At 41.5% G+C, this 12421-nt stretch overlaps 1 protein-coding gene across 3 annotated transcripts in view; it reads right to left on the reverse strand.

Annotated features, from left to right (window-relative positions):
- Positions 1-12421, reverse strand: part of COL2A1 (collagen type II alpha 1 chain) — a 308500-nt gene that overhangs the window by 216009 nt on the left and 80070 nt on the right. For all 3 annotated transcript variants that reach the window (XM_030198168.1, XM_030198167.1, XM_030198166.1), the window contains 2 exons: positions 5199-5297; positions 577-621 (listed from right to left, as the gene is read on the reverse strand). In XM_030198168.1, the coding sequence (XP_030054028.1) occupies positions 577-621; positions 5199-5297 (144 nt within the window). The remainder of the gene's footprint in view (positions 1-576; positions 622-5198; positions 5298-12421) is intronic.

Genomic DNA, 12421 nt, shown 5'->3' on the forward strand with positions numbered 1-12421 from the left:
CGGATAAACTATGGTTATTAAAATTATTCTTCAAAAATCGAGACAAAACTTTTAAGGGTCAAAAAATTAATGTATACCCTGATGTATCGAGAGAGACACAGGCGTGCCGGAAAAAATTTCTTCAGAAGAAGCAGGAAACGATACAAATGGGAGCTACTTTTTTCTTAAAATTTCCGTGGAGATGTACCTATCTGTCTGAAAAATATGTGTTTCATGATCCTTCTCAATTAGAAACTTTTATAACATCTAGAAGAATAGCTGGAATAAGTTCTCCAACTAATAATAATGTTTGAATTTTGAAAAAGTGTCTAAAATACGCCTGTCTGCCATTTGTAAAATGTTTATTTTCTTGAAATCTTCAACTATATGTTTTTGAACTCCCATATAGTGGACTTTATTGGTTTGAGGAGTATGTAGAAATTAATATTTTTTTCTTTGAATAATGTAACCTCATTTTGCCAATTTTCTCATCAAGTTTATGTACTTGTAATAATAGAAATGTTATAAATAAATAAATAAAAAAGAATATGTTTCTATAGGTGACCTAATAACATACAACAGACATGTGGTACTTACAGCTGATCCTTTAGCTCCAGGGATTCCATCAGTACCAGGGTTGCCCTAAAACAATGGGAGAAAAGGAAATGGTACATGAGCCCAAGGAAATCTATATATACAGTCTACATTTTATATACATATAGATAGATTGATTGATGTCTCTCAATGTTTCACTGGCTCGGGCAGCAGGGTGGTCATGCTCTACAACACACAATACTAATGATCCTGCTAGACAATATGGGAATCAGTGGTACAGTGGCAGCTTACATCAATGGATTCTTAAGGACGATATCATATCTAGTGAAGATGTCCAACCAATTATCTGCCTCATGGATCCCTGAATATGGGGTGCCACAAGGTTTCCCAATATCACCTATACTATTTAACATCAGGATGGCTCCACTCAGGAAGAAACTAGAAAACATGTGATTTAACCCACTTATATACGCTGACGATGTCACCATATATGTACCTTTTAGTAACAATATCACAGAGATATCGGGCAAGATTAAAGAAGGTCTAGACCTCATGGAAAACTGGGCCAAAACGTTCAAATTGAAACTAAACAGAGAAAAACACAAATTCCTGGTACTATCCAGCTTGCACAATCCCACTTCCTACCAAAATTTCACAATAGACCAGATAACGTACCCTATCGAACCACAACTAAAAATACTACTACTACTACTTAACATTTCTAGAGCGCTACTAGGGTTACGCAGCGCTGTACAGTTTAACAATGAAGGACAGTCCCTGCTCAAAGGAGCTTACAATCTAAAGGACAAAATGTCAAGTTAGGGCAGTCTAGATTTCCTGAATGGAGGTATGGTGGTTAGGTGTTGAAAGCGACATTGAAGAGATGGGCTTTGAGTAAGGATTTGAAGATGGGCAGGAAATCATTCTTGATAAGCATCTATCTCTCAAAAATCAGGTTTCAGCAGTCACATCAAAGAGTTTCAAACCACTATGGAAACTGAGAAGAATCAGACTATTTTTCCAGACAAACATTCCGTCTAATAGCACAATCTTTAATACTACCCCAACTTGACTACTGCAATGCAGCATAAGTAGGATGCAAAGAAAGCAAGCTGAAATCACTGCAGACTGTTCAAAACACGGCAGCAAGACTAATATTCAAAAAGCCAAAATATAACAGGTTAACACCACTGCTAGTCATTTATTTTATTTTTTATTTATTGTATTTGTACCCCACATTATCCCACCTTTTTGCAGGCTCAATGTGGCTTACAGAGTGTGGAAATGAGAACGTCATTACATGATCTAAGAAAACAGTTGTTCAATCATAAGCTGAGGTGAAAGAGGAATTTAGGCAGAAGGTGTTAGGTAAGGTTGTGAGAGAGGTGATTTGGTGTACTTGGGTGGTTTAAGGAATGATTTGTTTCATTGAGGGTGACTTTTGTAGGCTCTGTTGAAGAGATGCGTTTTCAAAGCTTTGCGAAAGCTGGTTAGATTGGTCATGGTTTTTAGGGCCTTGGATAGTGCGTTCCAAAACTGTGTTCATGCTACACTGGCTCCCAATAAAGGCCAGACTAATTTTTAAAATTGGCACGTTAATTTTCAAAACACTCTTTGGCTTATCTCCTGATTGCATGTTAGATTTGATTATACCAAGAAATGCATGTCCAGGAACCAGAAAGTACTTAATGCTCCACCTACCCAAATGAAGAAACATAACCTACTAATCCATTTATATAGCAGGATTAAACTATCTGGGCTCCAAATGGTGGAACTCAATTCCCAAGGCCATAAGAAGCATAGATAACTATCTCCAATTCAGAAGAGAACTAAAAACCTCTTTTCAAGAAGTTTTATGGATAATCAATATCGTCACTAAGCATTCATTCTGACTGTAAGTGTATAATAACAATGTAATCCCTGACTGTTGAATATAATCCACATTGAAATGAAACTTCTTTTGGATAACAGTGGGATATAAGAATGAATAAATAAATAAATACTACACTGAAGAAAACTTTGTGGAACTGGAAACCAAGCCATTGGGCTGGACTCTGGAGGAAGGCAGCAGTACAGATGGAGTAACATCCAGGAAGAGGACGCCAATGGCTAAAATGCACATACTCAACAAAGTAAAGCCGTGGAGGGGCATAATCGAACGCCCATCTCCATGGGCGTCTATGTCCAAAAACGGGTATGTGAAGAGGCGGGACAGACCGTATTATCGAAAAAGATGGGCGTCCATCTTTCGTTTCGAAAATACGGTTTGGAAAGACCAAATGCCATGGATTTGGTCCCTTCTGAGATGGGTGGGGTTTTTTTTTTTTTTTGCGATAATTGAAACTAAAAACGCCCAGCTCAGAAACGTCCCAATCCAAGCCATTTGGTCGTGGGAGGGACAAATGTACAACACTACCATAGCTCTTAGGGGTAAAGGGGGCAACTACATGTGGGTTCAGTGGGTTTTAAAGGCCTCCCATTTACCACCACAAGCGTTATGGGTGGGGGGGGATGGGCCTGGGTCTGCCTGCCTGAAGTGCTCTGCAGTACCCACTAAAAGTGCTCCAGGGACAGGACTTGTTGCTGGTGTATAACCTTGGCACAGCAGTTCACACCTCAAGACTAATCTCGCTGAAAACGTCCTTTATTTGAATAAGCACCTTTACTCACAGTTAACTGCAGATCAGAGGTTGTGCCCCACTGGCAACGAGTCTCGCTGGTACTGAGATTAGCAGTAGGTCCGAGCTGGCAGAATGGTGTGCAATGCCCTCTTTCAGCAACATTCAAGGTAAGAACTAAGTGCTGTAACGTGGCTAACACATGAAAGGGATCTAAAAGTGTCTTACACAAATGGCCACTACCTCATGGACTACTGGAAACAAAACAAGGCACCCTCTGACCCAGTAAGCAGAGGGAAAAGCACCATGGGAATAGAGCCTACCAACTACCAATATCGTGAGTATTTAACACAAGCTAGTGGAATCACGGAGCCCAATACCCTACACCCACCACAATGCATTGCTGATGTGACTCTGCAGTGCCCTTAACAGAAAAGGTGTCACACTCACCCGAGACCCACATCAGAACCAGGGAAAGGCTGTCAGAGGATAGTACACATTCTGCTGTCATGGAGGTGGGTACAGCATTTGAGGCTGGCATACAGGCTAGGAAAAAAAGTTTGTAAAGTGGGTTTTTTGTTGGTGGGAGGAGGTTAGTGACCACTAGGGGAGTCAGGGGAGGTCACCCCCGATTCCCTCTGGTGGTCATCTGGTCAGTTGGGGCACTTTTTTGGGACTTGGACCTGAAAAAAAAAGGGTTCAAATAAAGCGGACCAATTCTCGTCAAAAACGCCCTTCTTGTTTCGATTATCAGCTAAAGACGCCCATCTCTCCTCGGCTGATAAGCACGCCCCAGTCCCGCCTTCGCCACGCCTCTGACATGCCCCAGTGATCTTTGTTCGTCTCCATGACGGAGTGCAGTTGAGGATGCCAAAAATCGGGTTTCGAATATACCGATTTGGGCGCCCAAGGGAAACAGACGCCCATCTCTCGATTTGGGTCGAAATATGGGCGTCTTTCTCTTTCGAAAATAAGCTGGATAGTGACACAGTGAGACGCTATCTCAGCCAAAGGATCTGAGAAAGGTTGCAGGATAGATGTTGGCTGCAAAGCAGGAACAGGACTCCTGCAGCTGGAGGGGGACAAGGGCAAAAAGGGGAAGAGACCGGAGGTCCTCGCTGCCGAGTTGTCAGTGGGTTGCAGTTAGTCTTATAGAGAATAAACAGTAAGGAGAAGGAGCAGGAACAGGAGCTAAAGAGATTTCTCTCTCTGAAATGAATACCTGGATGGGAAACGATAATCAAAATTCACACCTAGTACAGGTTCTTCCATCTCCAGATCATCCCCATCTCCTTCTCCTTCTCTCCTACATCTGCTCTGTAACTGAGCATGTGCAAAAGTAAGAGTCGGAGAGCTAAAGCCAGACAATGTGGCAGAAACCGTGCAGGCTGGGCACTAATTAATTGGCACCAATCATAATGTATATGAACCAGAGGGCTCTGCAGAATGGGACAGGTTTTATCTATTATATATTAAAGGAAGCAATGACCAATAATAATTAGATTTTAAGTGGTCTGGAGTTGTTTTATTTGGCCTGTAATTTTATAGCTTGGTCACGTTGTATATTGACCAGAAGAGACACTGGACAGCACAAACAATACTGCATAAGAGACTGAGATCATCTTTAGATGATGTGATGTGAGATTGTTTAGAAGCTTGATGTTAATACTGTCATCTGATGTAAGAATAGATTTAGAAGATGCTCTAATGTAAGACTGTCTGTAGATCCTTATGATGTGATGTGATGTGGAGCTCTCTGCAACCTGAGATTGTCATCAGAGACTCAGTGATGAGAGACCATCTATAAAGGCTCAATGATATAAGACTGAGGCTCAATGATCAGTGAGCCGAAACAGTCCATAGGGGCTCTATAATGTATAAATGTCTTTTTAGAAGCCCAGTGACACGAGACCATCTTTAGAAGCTCACTGAAGTGAGACAGTCATTATACCATTAACTATCAGAGACTGCTGTGGCGGACTCTTCTATGACCCAATGAGAGAGGATAAAGCTGTCTGATGTTTGTGAGTTCTGCTTTTTACTCACAGAAGCACCAGCAGGTCCAGGAGAGCCAGGACTACCAGGTTCCCCCCTGGAACCCTGAGCACCCTCAGGGCCACGAGCTCCAGTAGGTCCAGCTTCACCCTGAAAAAGGAGAAATACAACTGGTTAGTACCAAAAATTCCAAGACAGAATTCAGGATATACATGAAATCATCAATTGGAATTTTCATCATTATGAAGAGGAGGAAGATTTCTAGGTGTAAATGTCCACACCTACAAGACACAGAAAAGTTTCTGGTCAGAGGTCATAGACTCCATCTTGCTGTATTAGGATGAATTAGGCTTGTATGAACCAAGACCAGCTCAGGTAAGCTCACAGGTACATACCCCTACATAGGCCAGGTGCCCTTAAATACAACTAAAGATCAGACAAAAGAAAGCAAATCATTAGTGTCAAGTCTAAGCATCATGCAAATAGGAACAACAAACATACTCTGAAATGTCTATATGCAAATGCTAGGAGTCTAAGAAATAAGATGGGAGAGTTGGAATATATTGCACTAAATGAAAACTTGGATATAATAGGCATTACTGAGACCTGGTGGAAGGAGGATAACCAGGACACTGTCATACCGGGGTACAAAGTATATCGTAGTGATAGGGTGGACCGGACTGGTGGAGGGGTTGCATTGTATATTAACAAGAGCCTTGACTCAGATAGATTACAAATTCAGCAAGACACAAATCACACCTTTGAATCATTGTGGGTTGAAATTCCATGTATAAAAGGGAAAAGGACGGTGACAGGAGTGTACTACCGTCCGCCTCGCCAGGATGAGCAGGTAGACGCAGAAATGATAAAAGAAATCAGAGACGCAAACAAAATGGGCAATGTGATAATAATGGGTGACTTCAATTACCCAAATATAGACTGGGTAAATGTAACATCAGGACACGCTAGAGAGGTACAATTCCTTGATGAAATCAAGGACAGCTTTATGGAGCAGCTGGTGCAGGAGCCGACGAGAGAAGGAAAAATTCTAGACTTGGTCCTTAGTGGAGCGCATGATCTGGTGAGGGACGTTATGGTACTGGGCCGCTTGATAACAGTGATCATAATATGATCATTTTTTATATCAACCTTGAAGTAACTAAACACAGGAAGTCAAATACGTTAGCGTTTAACTTTAAAAAAGGAGACTATGATACAATGAGAAGAACCGTTAAAAAAAAAAAAAACTTAGGGGGGCAACTGAGAGGGTAAAAACTATACAACAGGCATGGACGCTATTCAAAAATGCCAACACACACAGAAGGTGTTTTCTCCATGAAAGAACAACGAAGCAAGGAAAACAGTGGATACAAAAAAGTCCTCTCTCACGTGGTGTCTTCTGGAACAAGTTCTTTATTTGCAAAACAATTAAAACAACGACCCGACACGAATCGTGTTTCGGCCGTATAGGCCTGCGTCAGGGGTCTATTCGCTTCCAATCAAGAAAGAGAATATGTAGATAAAAATTATAACTGATCAACTTTCTGCAAATTGAAATACTCTCTTCAGGAACTGCTGAGAATACATGAATGAAATAACCATTGACAGAAAAGTTCCATGCAGAGCTGAATGCAGGTGCATCTGCTGGGCTTTGTCTTTAAGGCATCACTTTACCCTGTGGGCGGTCAGTTTTCCTTACAGGCTGCCAGGTTAAACTGTCCCTGGATGTGACTCAGTCTCCCCACAGGAAGCTTTCCCCCAGGTTTTTTAGCCTGCTTCCCTCCCTCTAGGACATCTCCTCAGGCTTCTGGGCGTTGCAGGTCCCCCTATCTTCTCCTTCGGGCAAAGTGATGCCTTAAAGACAAAGCCCAGCAGATGCACCTGCATTCAGCTCTGCATGGAACTTTTCTGTCAATGGTTATTTCATTCATGTATTCTCAGCAGTTCCTGAAGAGAGTATTTCAATTTGCAGAAAGTTGATCAGTTATAATTTTTATCTACATATTCTCTTTCTTGATTGGAAGCGAATAGACCCCTGACGCAGGCCTATACGGCCGAAACACGATTCGTGTCGGGTCGTTGTTTTAATTGTTTTGCAAATAAAGAACTTGTTCCAGAAGACACCACGTGAGAGAGGACTTTTTTGTATCCACTGTTTTCCTTGCTTCGCTATTCAAAAATACCATCCTGGAGGCCCAGGCCAAACATATTCCGCAAATTAGAAAAGAAAGACGGAAGTCCAAAAGACAGACGGTATGGTTGAAAAGTGAGGTGAAGGAAGCTATTAGGGCTAAAAGAAACGCCTTCAGAAAATGGAAGGAAACATCTGAAAATAACAAGAAGCAGCATAAGGAGTGTCAAAGCAAATGCAAGGCGCAGATAAAGAAGGCCAAGAGGGATTACGGAAAAAAGATAGCATTAGAGGCAAAAAAAACATAGCAAAATTTTTTTTTGGTATATTAAAAGCAAGAAGCTGGCGAAAGAATCGGTTGGGACGCTGGATGACCGAGGGGTAAAAGGGATGATCAAGGAAGATAAAGACGTAGCGGAAAGATTGAATGAATTCTTTGTTTCGGTCTTCACCGAGGAAGATTTGGATGGGATACCGGTGTCGGAAATGGTATTTCAAGCGGACGAGTTAGAGAAACTTACTGACTTCACGGTAAACCTGGAGGACGTAATGGGGCAATTCAGCAAACTGAAGAGTAGCAAATCTCCTGGAACGGATGGTATTCATCCTAGAGTACTGATAGAACTGAAAAATGAGCTTGCGGAGCTACTGTTAGTGATATGCAATTTATCCTTAAAATCGAGCGTGGTACCAGAAGATTGGAGGGTGGCCAATGTAACGCCGATTTTTAAAAAAGGTTCCAGGGGAGACCTGGGAAATTATAGACCTGTGAGTCTGACGTCGGTGCTAGGGAAAATGGTAGAGACTATTATCAAAAACAAAATTACAGCGCACATCCAAGGACATGGATTACTGAGACCAAGTCAGCACGGCTTTTGTGTGGGGAAATCTTGCCTGACCAATTTACTTCAATTCTTTGAAGGAGTAAACAAACATGTGAACTAAGGGGAGCCGGTTGATATTGTGTATCTGGATTTTCAAAAGGCGTTTGACAAGGTACCTCATGAAAGGCTACAGAGGAAATTAGAGGGTCATGAGATAGGAGGAAATGTCCTATTGTGGATTAAAAACTGGTTGAAGGATAGGAAACAGAGAGTGGTGTTAAATGGGCAGTATTCACAATGGAGAAGGGTAGTTAGTGGGGTTCCTCAGGGGTCTGTGCTAGGACCGCTGCTTTTTAATATATTTATAAATGATTTAGAGATGGGAGTAACTAGCGAGGTAATTAAATTTGCTGATGACACAAAGTTATTCAAAGTCGTTAACTCGCGACAGGATTGTGAAAAATTACAGAAGGACCTTACGAGACTGGGAGACTGGGCGGCTAAATGGCAGATGACGTTTAATGTGAGCAAGTGCAAGGTGATGCACATGGGGAAAAAAGAACCCGAATTATAGCTACGTCATGCAAGGTTCCACGTTAGGAGTTACGGACCAAGAAAGGGATCTGGGTGTCATTATTGATAATACACTGAAACCTTCTGCTCAGTGTGCTGCTGCGGCTAGGAAAGCGACTAGAATGTTGGGTATTATTAGGAAAGGTATGGAAAACAGGTGTGAGGATGTTATAATGCCGTTGTATCGCTCCATGGTGTGACCGCACCTTGAGTATTGTGTTCAATTCTGGTCACCGCATCTCAAGAAGATATAGTAGAATTAGAAAAGGTGCAGCGAAGGGCGACTAAAATGATAGCAGGGAAGGGAAGACTTCCCTATGAAGAAAGACTAAGGAGGCTAGGGCTTTTCAGCTTGGAGAAGAGACGGCTGAGGGGAGACATGATAGAGGTATATAAAATAATGAGTGGAGTGGAACAGGTGGATGTGAAGCGTCTGTTCACGCTTTCCAAAAATACTAGGGCTAGGGGGCATGCGATGAAACTACAGTGTAGTAAATTTAAAACAAATCGGAGAAAATGTTTCTTCACCCAATGCATAATTAAACTCTGGAATTCGTTGCTGGAGAACGTGGTGAAGGCGGTTAGCTTAGCAGAGTTTAAAAAGGGGTTAGACGGTTTCCTAAAGGACAAGTCCATAAACCACTACTAAATGGACTTGGGAAAAATCAACAATTCCAGGAATAACATGTATAGAATGTTTGTACGTTTGGGAAACTCGCCAGGATGCTGGGCTCAATGGACCCTTGGTCGTTTCCCAGTGTGGCATTACTTATGTACTTTATAAAATAGCATGTAGGTAGGCACTTGTAGAGGCACCTATGTAGGTGATATTTTATAATGACAGGTAGGTCCTTACTTGTTTTTATCAAATACTAGCATATGTGACAGAGAATGAACCTGAAAGATAGGCACAATCACTTACACCTGCTCATGGAGGCACATACTTTACACATATACATGCAATATTCATAATCTGCATTTATATGTGCTAACTCTGTCAATGTTCTGACCAAACACCAACCCAAACACTGCCCCTGTGCACACCCACCAGTAAAGTACATGCTATGATGTCATGGTGTGTACTTTTATGCCAGCTGGTATGTTATAAGAGGTCATATATGTGCATATGGGCCATACACACACCGGAATGGCTATAAAATTGCCTCTTAAAAGTCTACTGTATTGCAGATTGCAATCTACTATAAGAACACCAGATGGCACTGTCTTGTCTTAAGCACTAAAATAAGCATTGTGCATTACTTTTCCCTTCAGCTGTTGTTCTTACCAATCTTTTTCTGAGCTGAAACAAGATAAAAACCACTATATACTAAAGAACTATTTTAGATTCCTGCTGCATCTTGTTTTTTAGGTATGTTGGAACAAGATCACTCTAACATTTTTAACAGAAAATCGCAGGGCTCACACATTTAGGTAGTCAGAAAAGGGGCACCTCTGGAGGTGTGCCTGGGATGAGTTACATATTTAGACACTCAACTCCCCAAATTCTATATATGGTGCTTAAAATTGTGTGTGCAAATCTGTGCAAGCACCCAATTTGCACAGGCAATTAAACTGAACAAGCCAATTTGCACCAATAAATGATCAATTATTGGTGCTAATTGGCCTTAATGAAAGAATACCCATGCATTTTAAGTCACAGGGATCTGAGCATAAATTTTATGCACAGTTCCAAAAAGGGGGCACAGCCATGGAAGGGTCATGGGTGGCTCGGGCATTCCTACAATTTATGCGTGTTGTTATAGAATACGGGGGATCCATGCCTAATTTAGGCACGAGAATTTACACTAGGGTTTACTTGGTACAAATCCTCATGTCTAAAGTTAAGTGCCATTCTATAGTGCCTCTTATAGAATAGCGCTAAGTGAGTTTTGACCCTGTTTTTTTGGTGCTATTTATAGAATTTGGTCCAATGTGGATATTAAGCATGATAACTGGCTAAATTAAGGTGAACAACTCCGGTTTTGAAACAGCAGGTCAAGTCTAGCTGGACCAACTTTGGATAGATTTAAGAGGATTTTAAGCTGCAAACCTACTTGGTTAAGGTCAGGTCAAAATTTGGCTAAAGATAACCAGTTAAGCTACCCAGTTATCACTGCCGCTCAGTGGCTTATTGAAAATTGGGTCAATACTTGGATGACTGATGCTCCACCTTAGGAAGAGAAATTGTTAACATTAAAAACTGAGCTACAGAGCTCTAATACAGCCACACCATCAAAGAGAAACACCAACAGCAAAGTCATCAGATGGGGAGATCTCCCACTTTATAGTTGACAAGAACTGAATATCCCCCACCACAGACTGCCCAGGATGTCGGTTCACCCAGCCACAATTTCCACCCTCTAGGCTCTACATAGTTAGATCTTTCAGTCCCATCTCATAGAGCTTTTGGTACAGACCTTGCACTGTTTTTGGATGCCTTTCTCTAGATTATTTCAATGCTGTCTATATCCTTTTGGTGATAAGGCCTCCAGAACTGAACACAATACACAAAGTCTCACCAATGACCTATACAGGTCATTATCACCAAAAATGGTGATTATGCCTCTCCCTATATATATCTTTCTGACTCTGGCCATTGCTTCCACATTCCATTTCGCTGCCTTGATATCATCAAATATGATCACTCTAAGGTCTCTCCTTGTTGATGCATATCAGTTCCACATCTCCCATCGTGTGCTCTTCCCACTTTTTTGCACTAAATATTATCTCCCAAATCTTATCACTCAAAGTGGGCTTTCTTAGATCATGTCTCATTCTGTCCACTCCCTCCAGGGTATCCATGCTCCTGCAAACCTTTTTTAAAATTTAATGTTTATAACAGCCATCACTTCTACTGAACCATACAAACATACTTAAGTCATCCAAATTTCAAAGAGACAAACCTTTCCTTCCAATCCTTCCACAATATCACTCAAAGATATTGAATACAACCTGCCCTATGGCTGCTCGCTCATTTAATGTTCTCATCACAGCTCAGAAAATTCGCAATCTGAAGTGCTTGAAATTTCCACTATGAACTCTCATTCTTTGTTTTCATTCAGATTTAGAAACAGGATAGTTTTAAATGCTGGGAAGACAGGAGATATTGCCTGGGACACTTACTTGCCTCATTTGATGGTTTGTTTTTGTTTGCTTTGCAAGCTGTATCCTGAGCAAATCCTATGCTCTCACCTCTGTTTCCGGGCTCAGGTGATAGCGATAAAAACAAGCTATATCCCACGTAAAACAACGTTTTGAAAGAGCAGAGGGACCAGATGACTCCAAATTATAAGGAGAAACTGAAAAGTCAGTCCTCTTTCAAAGGTTTCTACATTCATAATTCTGAGAACACAGCTTTATATGACATCATAATTCCCTCTATAACATTACATCTAATCTGCATGCTCCTCCCTCTTCTTGAGATATAGTCAATTGTACTGCATGCCTCTCTCTCTTCCTACTGGTATAAATGCTTTCTCTGCCAAATGCTCAGAAGTTTAGTGCACCTTCAACAACAGACGCTTGTATTTAGAATTCAGACTGTTGTGACTCATGATGCAGGTGGTTGCACTGAAACATGGGCACCATGTCGAGTCCTTCTTCTGAACTCCTACTTAGGGTTGTCAGCTAGATCCAGATTTACCTGACAGGGCTGATCCAGTCCTGGGCTTACTCCAATGCATGCAGGGACTTGTAATCTTGCTTTTATTAGGGAATCCAATGGGGAAATCAGAACCACAAGTCCC

The sequence above is a fragment of the Microcaecilia unicolor genome, chromosome 3 (assembly GCF_901765095.1).
Source record: "Microcaecilia unicolor chromosome 3, aMicUni1.1, whole genome shotgun sequence".
NCBI classification, from domain to species: domain Eukaryota; kingdom Metazoa; phylum Chordata; class Amphibia; order Gymnophiona; family Siphonopidae; genus Microcaecilia; species Microcaecilia unicolor.